Source organism: Zootoca vivipara, chromosome 3, assembly GCF_963506605.1.
Source record: "Zootoca vivipara chromosome 3, rZooViv1.1, whole genome shotgun sequence".
Lineage (NCBI taxonomy): Eukaryota > Metazoa > Chordata > Lepidosauria > Squamata > Lacertidae > Zootoca > Zootoca vivipara.
The window spans coordinates 6,023,069-6,038,188 of NC_083278.1; the positions used below are offsets into that span (position 1 = coordinate 6,023,069).

General features: G+C 43.9%; 1 protein-coding gene across 1 annotated transcript; it reads right to left on the reverse strand.

The window, feature by feature from the left end:
- Positions 1-1,648: 1,648 nt before the first annotated feature.
- On the reverse strand, positions 1,649-14,229 carry SERPINE3 (serpin family E member 3). The gene is made up of 8 exons (XM_035108668.1): positions 13,971-14,229; positions 12,116-12,352; positions 8,260-8,457; positions 7,100-7,298; positions 5,348-5,448; positions 3,502-3,588; positions 2,542-2,625; positions 1,649-1,692 (listed from the first exon to the last, which is right to left on the reverse strand). Exons 1-8 carry the CDS (start codon positions 14,227-14,229, stop codon positions 1,649-1,651), a joined length of 1,209 nt encoding a protein of 402 aa, XP_034964559.1.
- Between the last annotated feature and the right edge of the window lie 891 nt (positions 14,230-15,120).

The window sequence follows — 15,120 nt, forward strand, 5'->3', positions numbered from 1 at the left end:
AACATTTGAAGTACATTTCTCCTGCTTAAAGAATGCTGGGCGCTGCTGCTGGGAATTGTAGTTCTGTGAGGGGTAAACTACAATACCCAGAATTCTTTAAGGCAAAGGATGTGCTTCCAATGTGCTTTAAAAATACAATGTTTATGTACCCTGCACAATGGGCTTGAATTTCTGCCTGTTTTAAATACCTTTAAACAAAGCTATTCACACAGTTCCCTTTTCACACATCCCCCTGTCTTTTTAAAATGATACCTAATTATAATCTCTCCTCCTCCTATCCTGAAAAAAATCATTAAAACCATTGGGCGGCAGGGAGGGAAACATATAAAATCATTTTTTTAAAAAAAAAAGAAAAGAAAAATTGCCACAATTCTATTCAAGCAACCAGAGCGGAAGGAAGCTGAATTGAGTGCAGACTCCCACCCCCGCCTCCTTAAATAAATGAGCACATAATTAAGGCCCTAGAGACTTAACACACCTGCTTAAATTTGTCAAAGTCAAAAGTGGCTAAATAAATTGTCGAAACTTGGCTCCTCTCTATCATCGGAAGTTGGTTGAAAGGACACCCTGTTGTGTTGTTTATTAAGAGATGGATACGAAATACTAAAGAGTATTATCTTCCTAAGTGATGCAGCCTTGGCAGCTCTGAGCGAGGTAAACCTTTCCAGATCCTTTATTTCTCTGGCAGATACTTTGGGTAGAAACTCCCTTATGCAAACTAGCATAAAATCAGGGCAGTCTCGAGCAGGTCGGGCGCCCTGGCGCTGAGGGGCAGAGATCGCTCCTGTGCCCCCGCCCTTGCAGGGCGCAGCATGGCTTCGGTGTGGTTTCACTGTGCAGCGCCCGGCGCCCTGGCACCCCACGCCACCGGGGCTCTACCTAGAGCCGGCCCTGCATTAAATGGCTATACCTGTAAGCAACAGGCATCTTTGAACAGGCACAGCATATGCCACCTGGCAATCCCAGCAGATAGGAGAGGCTTGTTGCTGCCCATCAGCTGTAATCCTATTATGAAAGGCTGCAATTCCTCAAGTACTTGACGAAACTGAGTGGCCACACCTGGCTGACACCAGGGTAGCTTGAGAAAACAAGAATCATAGAATTGTAGAGTTGGAAGGGACCCTGAGGATCATCTAGTCCAGGCATCCCTAAACTTCAGCCCTCCAGATGTTTTGGACTACAATTCCCATCTTCCCCAACCACTGGTCCTGTTAGCTAGGGATCATGGGAGTTGTAGGCCAAAACATCTGGAGGGCTGCAGTTTGGGGGTGCCTGATCTAGTCCGACCCTCCTGCAATGCACCTTGGTTTTATCAGCACTGTGCTCTAACCAACTGGGCTAAGCTGTTGAAAAGCTTCTTGGATCAGACCATGTACTCCAGCATCCTGTTCTCACAGCGGCCAACCAAATGCCTGAGGGAAACCCACAAGCAGGATTCGAACGCAGGAGCCCTAAGGCATTTTTCAGAAGTCTTAAAACTGCTGTAACAGAACAGAACCACCACAGAAATGACAATAAGAATCTCTCTTTATTTACAGCCCTAATTTTCTCACAGCTTTCTCTTGATAGTCACAAGACTTAAAACGTCCTATTAATGCTTTTTAATTTTATGGGAATGCAGATATATGGAAGCATGGATAGGACAAGTTTACTCAGTAGGATTTGTAAGTCTTCCTATAAACAGAATTGAACCTGTAAAAAAAGAAAAAGAAATTATTATTAGTTTCTTCAACTACATTTTATAAATGCTCCTACTGATGCAACTTAAATTACGGTATTTTTATAGAACAGGGTGGGGAGGGGATGTGGAGGTGATTAATGAAATTCAGTCACATTTGGAAACTGGGAATGGGAAAAGATGTTTATTAGCAGCCTTCACTTCTAGACAAAAAATTATATAAGATTACAGTATATTTATATAACTGGGTTAACAAAAGGAATAACAGCTAACCAAGGAACCGTCCTGAGATCTACGGATTAAGGGTGGTCTAAAATTTTTATTAACAACAACAACAATAAAAGGAAGAAAACGGTTTGAATAGGAGATTCTCTTAACCTGCTTTGAAAAGGCAAATGCAATCAATTTATTTGGTAAGGATATATGGGGAGAAAGTGTAGTTCTTCCTAAGGATCAGAATAAATGTGGCTGAAATTGTGTCCTTGAAAGCACCATCCTGGATTTGGAAAACTGATACCAGGAGCCATGTGTGTAAACAGGATTTATTGTGGAGCAGGCTTTATTTGGGGGGTAAGGGCAGAGCCGAGTTGTCTGTGACACAATTGGTCAGTTAATTAAGTATTTTTATTGATTTACTTGATTTAGAGGGGGCAGCTTCCCCCCACCCCGCCTCCCTGGCTACACCCATGCCTGGCACATTGTCTTTGGTGTGGTGATGCTTTCAAGAAAGCAATCCCCAATGTTCATTTTCTTTGGTTTTGTGAACGTTTATGGACTTCCAAGCTATATAGTGTGTTAAAGAAGGCAATAGCATTTTGCTATCAACATAATAACTTCTACGGATAAATTTACTTGATATTTACCTGTTCTGCCTTGCCTAAGGAGAAAATTAAAAGGTCTATCAGCTTTGAAGACAGGAGCCCGGGATCGTTTTAGCAACACCATAGCTGTATGGTTAAAAAAGGGGGAAAAGTATGGAGTGCCAGAAGTCTCACAAGAAGTCAAAATTACCACGCTAGCATTGAAATAAATGTCTGTCCTGATCAGTCGTGGTTGGTGCCACCCCACCCCTCGACCTGTTGAGGTGAACTGCAGGAATGTGGGTGTCATGGCTGATGAAAACCATGCCTCTTCCTGGTTCATATATTTGCAGCCCATATCGTCAAATGCTGGGAATATTCACAAGTTGGATACCCTACTGGCTGGGCCCTTGCACCTATGTAGATCCTTGTCTGTTATTTCCCGTGGTAAGTTGGAAACCTCTCATGGAGGTATGCTTTCTGATGTAGCCAATTTCATCCTCTGAAGGGAGGGAGGCTTGAGAAGACGAGCTTTCTTGCTTGTGAAATGGACCACACCAGAAATGGTTTGCCAATATCAGCCTAGGTAACAGGGTGGCTTTTTTGTTCTTATCCTCACATACAATTTTTTGCATAGGTTTTTAGGAGATGGGCAGCAGGCCGAAGAACATGCATGTTTGTTATCAAGCTACGCACTTTTGTGCAGTTGCCCTAAGCCCATCCCACCTTTGCACTATTCTACTTGACAAATAACTCTTTGGCAATGAACTCATGCTGAACCCACTAATCATCGGATGTGGAGTTTGGACTGTAGTTTGAATTGGGTAAGTTCCTCCCTATACTGCTTGCAAGCATTATGGACATAACATCTCAGAACCTTCTACTGGCAAACTGCATGCCTGGAGGAATTACCGGTAGTTCTGTGGGACTGAAGGGCAACGGGTTTAGGAATGGAATAAATGTAAATCATCAGCCTATGTTGGTTATCAAGGCTATTGCAAGAACCATCTCCACCTGGTTTACCTGTAGTGCCTGAGGCCTTTGTTCCATCTTCCGTCACTTCAATCCTTGCTCTGTGGGTGGCTTCTGAGATATAAAGATGTTCTTCTTCTAGCAAAGAAAACCATTACGAGTCATTCAAGTTGTCAACCCAAAGCCAATACAAAGCTTACTTTCATCTCAATACTGGAAATCTTATTTGTCTAGTACAGCTGAATGGTGCAAGATTCAGAACACAGGGAAAGATGGAACTGATTTGCAGGATGTAATGTGGCTGCCAACCTGAATGGTTTAAAAGGGACTAGACAAATTGATGGGAAATAAGGCCTTCAGTGGCTACTAAAATTTTATTTATTAAAAATATGTATATACTGCTGTATCTGAAAGTGGTTTAAAGCAATATAAAAACATGGAGCCCAATGATAAAGTCATAAAAAGTTAAAAGCAAAAAGAAATTAAAAACCGACCCAGTAGAACATTGTGAGGGATGTAGTTTTAATTGCCTACATATCATATGCCTGGTAGAGCAGAAAAGTTTTCAGCATGCTGTGACGAATTGACACAGTTTTGAAATGTTTATTCCTACCTGGCTGGAAAAGAGTTAATCCACCTCCAGCCTGACTGACATAACATTCTGATGGGGGCGGGACTGTTCCCAGTTTAAAAGGAGGGAGTGTCGGTTTGGTCAGTTAGGGAGAGGGGGAGGGAGTGGTGTGATGTGTAGAAAGTGGAGAGGTCAGGAGAGTGGGAATGTAGATGTGGTTTAGGAGAGCTTGAGGTTAAATGTTTGACAGAGTTATTGTACAAATGAAACACAGCTGATAAACACATTAAACGATAAAGACACTACTATGTTTTAAGATAATAAAATTTCATCTGTTTTTTGCCAAGAAGAATCGTCTTTATTGTTCCAGCGGGGTATCAGAACTCACAGCAGTGGTGGCTCAATAGAGGACAAAATTTACCTCAGGAATAGAGGCGACAGTTTGTGTCTTAGAGTTACACTGAGGAGGCTTAGGGGGATAACCTGGGTGCTACGAAGTTGCCAGAGTGGAAAGGGCAAACTTTTGCAGTGGGGAATCAAACTGAGGGAGACCCTTTACTGTAGGCAAGAGGTTATTCCGTCCAACAGCCTAGAGTTTCTCAAGATACCAGGCCACATAAGCTGGAAGACACTCTTTACTAAGAAACCCACAAGTAAAAAGGGGTTTATTTTAAGGCGGCAGGAAAAGAGGGTGGGTGGTTTCACCCCTGGATTCCTGTGTCGCATTTTAGTAGTAGAGAGTGGAACATTTCGTCACACATGCTTTTTAAAAACTGGCACAGAAAGCGTGTTCCACAGGATTGGGCCAATGGCACTAAAGACTTGGTTTCTTCTCGTTGTAAAATGAACATTGCCAACTCGGCGAACGACCAAAGGCCCTCCTGCAGATGATCTCCGTGGTTCTATTACCTCCAGGTGGAATAGCAAAATGCTTCTGAATTGCTGGGGATATTGAGAGGGAGAGGACTGGTTGTGGGCTCCCCATAGGCATCTGGGAGGCCACGCTTGGAACAGAACGCTGAGTGAGATGGGCTTTGGGGCTGATTCAGCAAGGCTCCCTCCGCTTGCTGGACAAGCCAAGAGGAAACAAGCAGGTAGTGGCGTTTACCCTGGTTGTCTGAACTAGAGTGAAAGGGGGCAACTAGCTGGAAAGGAGGTGCTCTGGTTAGGAGGTCCTCTGCTGGGATGTGGGTCCTCAGGAGATGCCCAACCCTGCGGACCCTTGACTTTGGTTTTTCCAGTTCGAAAGACCTGTTGCCCTGAATCGCTGCCACAAAATGGACAAGGGGATACAATCCACTAACAACATCCACGTGTGAGACTTACCTGAAATCCCTTTAAAATTGGCCATAGTTGGATCAAACATGTCTGTAATTCCTAATGTAGGCAAAACCATTTTCAGGTCCAAGTGGTTTTCAATTCTGAACCTGAAATGGTGATGGGTGGACATTTAGACATGCAAACTGCCCCTTTCTTTGTTTTGCTCTTTATTGTAACCCACCTGTTTACAGGAATAAAGCCATGGCAATTTATGTGACCCTGGGTTGAGACTCCTGTTCTTCAGGGAACGAGGGCTCAAAATCAGAAGGAGAATTGCACCCAGGGACAAAATCAGAAGCACTCCCACAACACTAAGCCACACTGGTGGTCACTGCATCTCTTTTCCGTCCTCACTCACAGATTTTGATGCTGTAGGCTACTCCTTTAATTTGTATGCATTTTCTCAAAAGACCAATTTCACCCCAGCAGTTTATCATAGCCATCAGTTGAGAAATACAATATTTCTTTATTCAGTGAAACAAAACAATAACAGAAAAACAAAGCAATGTAATATTATGATGGAACCATAAGATGTGCTAGCGAAGTGCCACCCAGAATGGGATTTCATCATGTATGCAAGAGGATGCAGGCATGAAGCTATCCAGTTACTATCCAGTTACTTTCTGGCAAGGCTCCTATGGATCATTTGTATTCTGAGTTGGCTTCTATAATGTGGAAATTACATGCATTATGACTACAGTCATACCTCATGTCGCGTCCACTGTGGGTTGCATCTTTTCAAGATAAGAACGCGGCAAACCCGGAAGTGTTTACTTCCAGGTTTCGCCACATGCGCAGAAGCGTTCTGCGCACTTCAAGCATGGGCAGAAGCACGCTATTGTGCTTTCCCACATGCGCAAAAGCGCCGCTCTAGTTACGGACTTTTCGGGGTGCGAACGGCACCCCGGAATGGATCGAGTCCGTAAGTAGAGGTACCACTGTACTACCAATGTTGCTGAGTCCGTAACTAGAGGTACCACTGTACTACCAATGTTGCTGAGGTAAAATGACATTTAGTCTGCACAGCTTATTTATTTGTCTCAACTCTGAGAATGCAAAAGCATTTCATCTGCCAGTTTTCTAAACTGGTTCCTAACCTAAAACCCAACTTACAAGTCTGCTAAATGGTTTGAAACTAAAGGAGCCATTAGGAAAGCCTTAGAGAGTCTGATTTATGTGCCTCACACTTCTACTCTTTTCCCCTCTCCTCTCATCCCAACTGACTCTCATAAAAGCTAGTTTTCTCCTCCTCTGTTTTTTTTACAATTCCAACCACCCCAACTTTATTCACCATTTCCTGTTCATAATAATGTTGCCTACGCCTACAGTTGTGTTCACGCATACCCACACCTCCCCTCTCCACAACCAAATACAGTGGTACCTCGGTTTACAAACACAACTGGTTCCGGAAGTCTGTATTTAACCTGAAGCGTACTTAACCTGAAGCGAGCTTTCCCATTGAAAGTAATGGAAAGTGGATTAATCTGTTCCAGACAGGTCCATGGAGTACTCAACCTGAAGTGTACTTAACCCGAGGTATGAGTGTAATTGGTTCCGGAAGTCCATACTTAACTTGAAGCGTACTTAACCTGAAGCGAACTTTTCCATTGAAAGTAATGGAAAGTGGATTAATCCGTTCCAGACAGGTCCATGAAGTACTTAAACTGAAAATACTCAAACTGAGGCGTACTTAAACTGAGGTATGACTGTATAATGATCCAAAAAGGCCAGGCAAAGGTGTGTACATCTAACCTTTACCTGGGGAGAAATAGGTCCATCTTTGTTCTTCTCAAGCTGTTGGACCACAGTGGGAAGTTTTGGGCTGAGAGGTATCTCTCGGTCTCAGCTAGAGATGTTCTCCTGTCAGATGGAAGCACCACAAACATACTGACTGCCTCCCCCAGGTAGGGCAACTCAACCACACTGATCCGTTCCAGAGAGTCCAGTAGGAATTCACCTGTGTTTTGGAAAACAAATGTGTGTTTAGGACTCTTCAAGTCACTCAGCGGTTAAGATTAATCGGAAAGCACTTTTGTAGTAATGACAGCAACAAAAAAAAGACAACATTAGCATTTCCATGCCTGCATTCTGCTTTTGTAGCTGCTTCTCTGCCGTTTTGGCTTTTTCAAAGGTCTGCTGGCAATGCAAAGTAATAGGATTCTGAGTTTCAGAATATCACTACAAGGTCATGAAGCCAATTCAAGGTGAAGGCAATGCACAACTCATACAGTTGAGTGGCAAGCATAGCAGATGTTTTGAGAAACAGGCAGCTCTTGTTTACTCTGAGAGTGACAGCTCTTTCCCCGAAAGGTAGAAGTGGTTGCTCCCAGAGTAAGTGAGGCTTCGTTATTTCCCTAAAAGCTCAGTGTTACAACCACAAGCCAGACCAAGGAAAGGGAAATATGTGGAGTGAGGTTTTCTCTTGTCTCTCTCCTTTAACTCAAACTACAAAGTTTCCAATGAAGCATCACAATGACACACGCAAGATAATAACTATGCAACATATCCATCATTTGCATCCATTTGCACCTCTCCTCGGATGTCAGTATAAAATCTTTTGGCTGTCAAACAGGCCTGATTTTTAAGGCTCTGGGTCCATTAGATCTCAATAAGCAAAAACACACACCTCTGCAGCTGCAGAGGAAACGGGCAGAGGAGCACAACTTTCACCATTGTTTTCTCCTTCCTTGGAGGTTTTTAAGCAGAGGCAGGCTGGATGGCCACCTGTCCTGGATGCTTTAGCTGAGATTCCTGCATTGCAGGGGGTTGAACTAGATGACCCTTGGGGTCCTTTCCAATGCTACAATTCTACGATTCTATGATACTCTGTATGCACTGCAGATTGCTTCAGCCGAGAAACTGCATGTGGACAGCATTGTGCAGTCTGTGTGGTTTGTATCCATCCCCAATATAACTACCATAGTTGACTTCTGCGCTGAGATACATAGTAGGCACTTTCAGGATGAGGCCCTCTGTAGTTGTAAAGGACAAGATCTGAGTGTCTGTGAAGGTGAATTTCCTTTGCCAAGTGCTTTTGAAGGACATCACGCTCACCACAGCTATCTGGTTAAGCGGGGAATCAAGAGTTTCCAAGGATAGGTAACCTGTTTCTCCATCTGCAAAGGAAAAGAGAGAACAGGCATTCAGGCTAATCCTGTAGCAAAGGTCACATTATTGATCACTTGTATTTGAAAATGACCCCTTCATGGATCAGGGGCTTGAATAACTCAGAGAAGCTATGAGCTATGCCATGCAGGGCCACCCAAGATGGACAGGTCATAGTGGAGAGTTTTGACTAAACGTGATCCACCTGGAGAAGGAACTGGCAAGCCACTCCAGTATCCCTGCCAAGAAAACTCTATGGACAAAGACAACAGGCATATAAAAGTTATGACGCTGGAAGATGAGCCCCTCAGGTCGGAAGGCGTCCAACATGCTACTGAGGAAGAGCGGAGGACAAGTACAAGTAGATTCAGAGCTGATGAAGCGGCTGGGCCAAAGCCGAAAGGACGCTCAGTTGCGGATATGCCTGGAAGCGAAAGGAAAGTCCGATGCTGTAAAGAAAAATATTGCATAGGAACCTGGAATGTAAGAACCATGAATAGAGGTAAGCTGGATGTGGTCAAAAATGAGATGACAAGAATAAATATCGACATCCTGGGCATCAGTGAACTAAAATGGAAGGGAATGGGTGAATTCAGTTCGGGTGACTATCATATCTACTACTGTGGGCAAGAATCCTGTAGAAGAAATGGAGTGGCCCTCATAGTCAACAAAAGAGTGGCAAAAGCTGTAATGGGATGCAATCTCAAAAATGACAGAATGATCTCGATACGAATCCAAGGCAGACCTTTTAACATCACAGTAATCCAAGTTTATGCACCAACTACCGGTGCTGAAGAAAGTGAAATTGACCAATTCTATGAAGACCTACAACACCTTCTAGAAATGACACCAAAGAAGGATGTTCTTCTCATTACAGGGGATTGGAATGCTAAAGTAGGGAATCAAGAGATAAAAGGAACAACTGGCAAGTTTGGCCTTGGAGTTCAAAATGAAGCAGGGCAAAGGCTAATAGAGTTCTGTCAAGAGAACAAGCTGGTCATCACAAACACTCTCTTCCAACAACACAAGAGACGACTCTACACATGGATATCACCAAATGGGCAGCATCGAAATCAGATTGATTATATTCTCTGCAGCCAAAGATGGAGAAGCTCTATACAGTCAGCAAAAACAAGACCTGGAGCTGACTGTAACTCAGATCATCAGCTTCTTATAGCAAAATTCCAGCTTAAACTGAAGAAAGTAGGAAAAACCACTGGGCCAGTAAGATACAATCTGAATCAAATCCCTTATGAATGCACAGTGGAAATGAGGAACAGGTTTAAGGATTTAGATTTGGTGGACAGAGTGCCTGAAGAACTATGGATGGAGGCTCGTAACATTATACAGGAGGCAGCAACGAAAACCATCCCAAGGAAAAGGAAATGCAAGAAGGCAAAATGGCTGTCCAACGAGGCCTTACGAATAGCGGAGAAGAGAAGGCAAGCAAAATGCAAGGGAGATAGGGAAAGATACAGGAAACTGAATGCAGATTTCCAAAAAACAGCAAGGAGAGATAAGAGGGTCTTCTTAAATGAGCAATGCAAAGAAATAGAGGAAAACAATAGAATGGGGAAAACCAGAGATCTGTTCAAGAAAATTGGAGATATGAAAGGAACATTTCGTACAAAGATTACCATAATCAAGAACAAAAGTGGTAAGGACCTAACAGAAGCAGAAGACATCAAGAAGAGGTGGCAAGAATACACAGAGGAATTATACCAGAAAGATATGGAGGTCTCGTACACCCCAGGTAGTGTGGTTGCTGACCTTGAGCCAGACATCTTGGAGAGTGAAGTCAAATGGGCCTTAGAAAGCACTGCTAATAACAAAGCCAGTGGAAGTGATGATATTCCAGCTGAACTATTTAAAATTTTAAAAGATGATGCTGTTAAGGTGCTACACCCAATATGCCAGCAAGTTTGGAAAACTCAGCAATGGCCAGAGGATTGGAGAAGATCAGTCTACATCCCAATTCCAAAGAAGGGCAGTGCCAAAGAATGCTCCAACTACCGCACAATTGCGCTCATTTCACACGCTAGCAAGGTTATGCTTAAAATTCTACAAGGCAGGCTTAGGCAGTATGTGGACCGAGAACTCCCAGAAGTGCAAGCTGGATTTCGAAAGGGCAGAGGAACCAGAGACCAAATAGCAAACATGCGCTGGATTATGGAGAAAGCTAGAGAGTTCCAGAAAAACGTCTACTTCTGCTTCATTGACTATGCAAAAGCCTTTGACTGTGTCGACCACAGCAAACTATGGCAAGTTCTTAAAGAAATGGGAGTGCCTGATCACCTCATCTGTCTCCTGAGAAATCTCTATGTGGGACAAGAAGCTACAGTTAGAACTGGATATGGAACAACTGATTGGTTCAAAATTGGGAAAGGAGTACGACAAGGTTGTATATTGTCTCCCTGCTTATTTAACTTATATGCAGAATTCATCATGCGAAAGGCTGGACTAGATGAATCCCAAGCAGGAATTAAGATTGCCGGAAGAAATATCAACAACCTCAGATATGCAGATGACACAACCTTGATGGCAGAAAGTGAGGAGGAATTAAAGAACCTTTTAATGAGGGTGAAAGAGGAGAGCACAAAATATGGTCTGAAGCTCAACATCAAAAAAACCAAGATCATGGCCACTGGTCCCATCACCTCCTGGCAAATAGAAGGGGAAGAAATGGAGGCAGTGAGAGATTTTACTTTCTTGGGCTCCTTGATCACTGCAGATGGTGACAGCAGTCACGAAATTAAAAGACGCCTGCTTCTTGGGAGAAAAGCAATGACAAACCTAGACAGCATCTTAAAAAGCAGAGACATCACCTTGCCGACAAAGGTCCGTATAGTTAAAGCTATGGTTTTCCCAGTAGTGATGTATGGAAGTGAGAGCTGGACCATAAAGAAGGCTGATCGCCGAAGAATTGATGCTTTTGAATTATGGTGCTGGAGGAGACTCTTGAGAGTCCCATGGACTTCTAGAAGATCAAACCTATCAATTCTTAAGGAAATCAGCCCTGAGTGCTCCCTGGAAGGACAGATCGTGAAGCTGAGGCTCCAATACTTTGGCCACCTCATGAGAAGAGAAGAATCCTTGGAAAAGACCCTGATGTTGGGAAAGATTGAGGGCACTAGGAGAAGGGGACGACAGAGGACAAGATGGTTGGACAGTGTTCTCGAAGCTACGAACATGAGTTTGACCAAACTACGGGAGGCAGTGCAAGACAGGAGTGCCTGGCGTGCTATGGTCCATGGGGTCACGAAGAGTCGGACACGACTAAACGACTAAACAACAACAACAACAACAACATTTGAAAATGATATTCAGAAATAGACGTGCTTTCCTGTTTGGTTGTAGTCTATTCAAATAGAGTTGGGGACATACAGGTGGGAGAGAATCCTGCCTAAAATCATGGAAACGTGCCGCCGACCAGTGAAGACAATACTGAGCTAGATGGACCAGTGGTCTGACTCGGTAAAGGCAGCTTCTCATATTCCTACCATGATAGCAGCTGTTACCTTTTCTTGCAATGTCTCCCCATGTGCTTCTTATCAAGCTGGGTTCCAGACTGAAGGTGCCCTGCAGTCTGCTTAGCTGACATCTCAAAGTCCTGGTGCTAAAGTTCTGCACTTAAAAACTGCATTTAAATAACTGCCATTGTCACTTTACCTCCAGTGCTTGTGGCAAACCATTCATTTATCTGAGCTGTGGTCCTGTTAGGCTCACTGAAGTTAGCCTGGTGTACTGTGTTGTTTGCCCAGAGTGTGGCATGCTGAACAAACGGCGGCAAAAGATGCGTTCCGGCTTGAACAAAGAGGGCACAGGCCAGCTGTGCTACGACAGGGCTTTGGCTCGAGTTGGTCACTTCTCTGTACACAGTGCGCAGGAAGTCTTGTACGTCCTGATCTAAGAACAAAATAATTTGTTATCAATCTCTTAGACAATGGACAAATAGTGGGATGAAAAATGCTCTTAACTGTCAGCCCCGTGATCTTTAGATGACCATTTAAGGGATTGAGGCAGTGTTCCTCCAAACCAGTGCCTTATTTCTAAAATAAATAAATAAATGTTTAGGGGTACTCTCATTTTGACTCAAGAAAACCACCATTTTATAGTTCAAATTGGGAAAAATCAATACAGTAAATGGACAAAAGTATGAAGATTCACAAAATGTTTAGGGGTATGCCTCCCCCTGCATCCCCCCCCCAGAAAAAAGCACTGCTCCTAACAATCTATTGCATCCTTCAGACCTCCTGCTCATGGGCATAGCCAGGATTTTTTGTTGGGGGGGCAGGATTTATGTTGGAGGGGGCAAAACTAAACTATCTGTAGTGCGATTGGTCAGTTAGATAAGTATTTTTATTTATTTACTTGATTTAGGGGGGCACCTACCCCCCTGCTCTCCCGGCTACACCCATGATTACCCGGTAGTTCTTACTTGTTTACCGTGCCTTATAAGCTTACCGGTAGTTACTATTGCACACATTCATAAATTTTTGTAGATTAATACAATCCATATTTATGAATGGCCAATTTATAACCATAAGGCTAAAATAGAAAAGGGGGGGGGGAGCAAATAAGGGGCTGTGATAGAATGAATGACCACTGACTGAAAACGGATTTACTAAGGGTGAAATCCAAACTGCACTTACCTGGGAGTAAGAGCCACTGCATTCAACAGGACTTGCTTCTGAATGGACATATATAGGATTGTGCTGGATGCTACCACAATATTAGTGGTAATAATTATTCTGAGATTATTCTCTTCGTTTTACATTCATTTTACATTCTTGCCATGTAATTACTTCTTTGCCCATTTACTTGGGAGTAAGCCCCATGGAACAAACTAGGACTTAGTTCTGAGTAGACATCATTAAGTTTATACTGTCAAGTCACTTTTCCAATAAATTGTCCATAGCAGGTGAGACAGTTAAATCAAAAGCCCCCTCCCCTGTTGATACGAATCCACAATCCTGTACCGACTTATTTGGGAGTAACCCAAGTTGAAGTCAACAGGGCTTACTTCTGAGTAGGCATGAATAGGATTGTGCTGTAATCTAGCCACGCTTTCATAAATCAATGGGACTTAATGATTTCAACAGAGCCAAAGTGTGGGTAACTTTCAGCACACACCCATACATGGCTCCATGTGCATTCATAGAATTGTGGAGTTATAGCCCTAAGGGTCATCTAGTCCAACCCCTGAGGCAGAGTCTTTCCTTAATGAATTCTGGGCACTGCAGTTTGTTAAGGGTTGCTAGGACTGGCAACTCTGTGAGGAGTAAACTACAGTGCCCAGAATCCATTGAGGGAAGAATGTACTTTAAAGGTGTAGCATGCACATGTAAAGCCCATTGAAGAGAAGAGAATGCCATGAAAGGGGGTTAACTCAGAAGTAAGTCCCCTTGTATGACTTGCTTTTGTTTTTATGTCCTTCCCCCCAGGACAGTCCAAGCAGTAAGGTGAAGTTCATGACAGCAGCCAGTGCATTACCAAAAAGCTGTTTCTTAGAAGGTTGCCTTACCATGAGTGCTGTATCCCAGAGCATGCTGCAGTTGGGCAAATGTCCTCCCTTGAGCCCCAAACTGCAGAAGCCCCAAAGAAAGAGACACGCTCACTGGGGAAATGGCGAGGTTGGTTCCGTGGTTGAGCTCTGCCCAGCGTTGGTAGAGAGTGAGGGCAAACTCCGTGTTCAGGTTCTGTGGTTCATGGTTGTGCTCGCAGCCTCCGACGTCCGAGGAACCAAGCGACAGAAGGAGGGTTGTGATGGGAAAGGACAGCATGAAGGCAGATCTGCCGGAAGATGGCCTCAACTCTGCATAGCAACCAGCAATGGGGGAAGTCAGTCACCAACAGAAATGACAATCGAACCAAATACGAACACAGCGTTGTGAATATCCCACCAAAGTTACTAGCCTGCAAAAAGTCTTACTAGCCCTTCAGGGGCCGACAGTGGAAAGGTGGAGAGCTGTGTTTCTATGCTGGTTGGAATGGAGGAAGCATCCTTCCTCTCTCAGCCCACTTGAGAAGGGGCATGTTCTCCATCCCTTCTCCATCAGTCCATTCATTCGCCTGTATGGAATTTCTGGTTGCCTGTGAGTACCAGGCTAAAAAGGTAAAGGTAAAGGACCCCTGGGGTTGCGGCGCTCATCTCACTTTATTGGCCGAGGGAGCCAGCGTTTGTCCGCAGACAGTTTTTTTGGGTCATGTGGCCAGCATGACTAAGCCGCTTCTGGCGAAACCAGAGCAGCGCATGGAAACACCGTTTACCTTCCCGCCGGAGCACTACCTATTTATCTACTTGCACTTGGACGTGCTTTCGAACTGCTAGGTTGGCAGGACCTGGGGATTCGAACCGCTGACCTTCTGATTGGCAAGTCCTAGGCTCAGTGGTTTAGACCACAGCGCCACCAGCCTACTGATTATTAAATGCCAAGATCTGTGATGGCAAAAAGGTTCTCACTCCATTCCATGTATCAGGTATAAGGAATGTTGGCCAGAATGTCTGGTCAGTCAGGTTGTACACAGTAGCAAGATATGAATTTGTTTGTTTTTTAAATGGTACAAAGAAAGTTGTGTGTGTGAGAGTGTGTGTGTGTGTGTGTGTGTGTGTGTGTTGTTTTTGCTATATTGATCCTAGAAAACAAAAGATACAAAACAGGAAAAATGTTCAC

Coding starts and splice junctions, on each gene's coding strand:
- SERPINE3 (XM_035108668.1), bottom strand. CDS start 14,229: ATGCTGTCCTTTCCCATCACAACCCTCCTTCTGTCGCTTGGTTCCTCG. Junction 3,589..5,347: donor CAATTTTAAAGGGATTTCAG/GTAAGTCTCACA, acceptor TTTCTTTGCTAG/AAGAAGAACATCTTTATATC. Junction 2,626..3,501: donor AAAGGCCTCAGGCACTACAG/GTAAACCAGGTG, acceptor TTAACCATACAG/CTATGGTGTTGCTAAAACGA.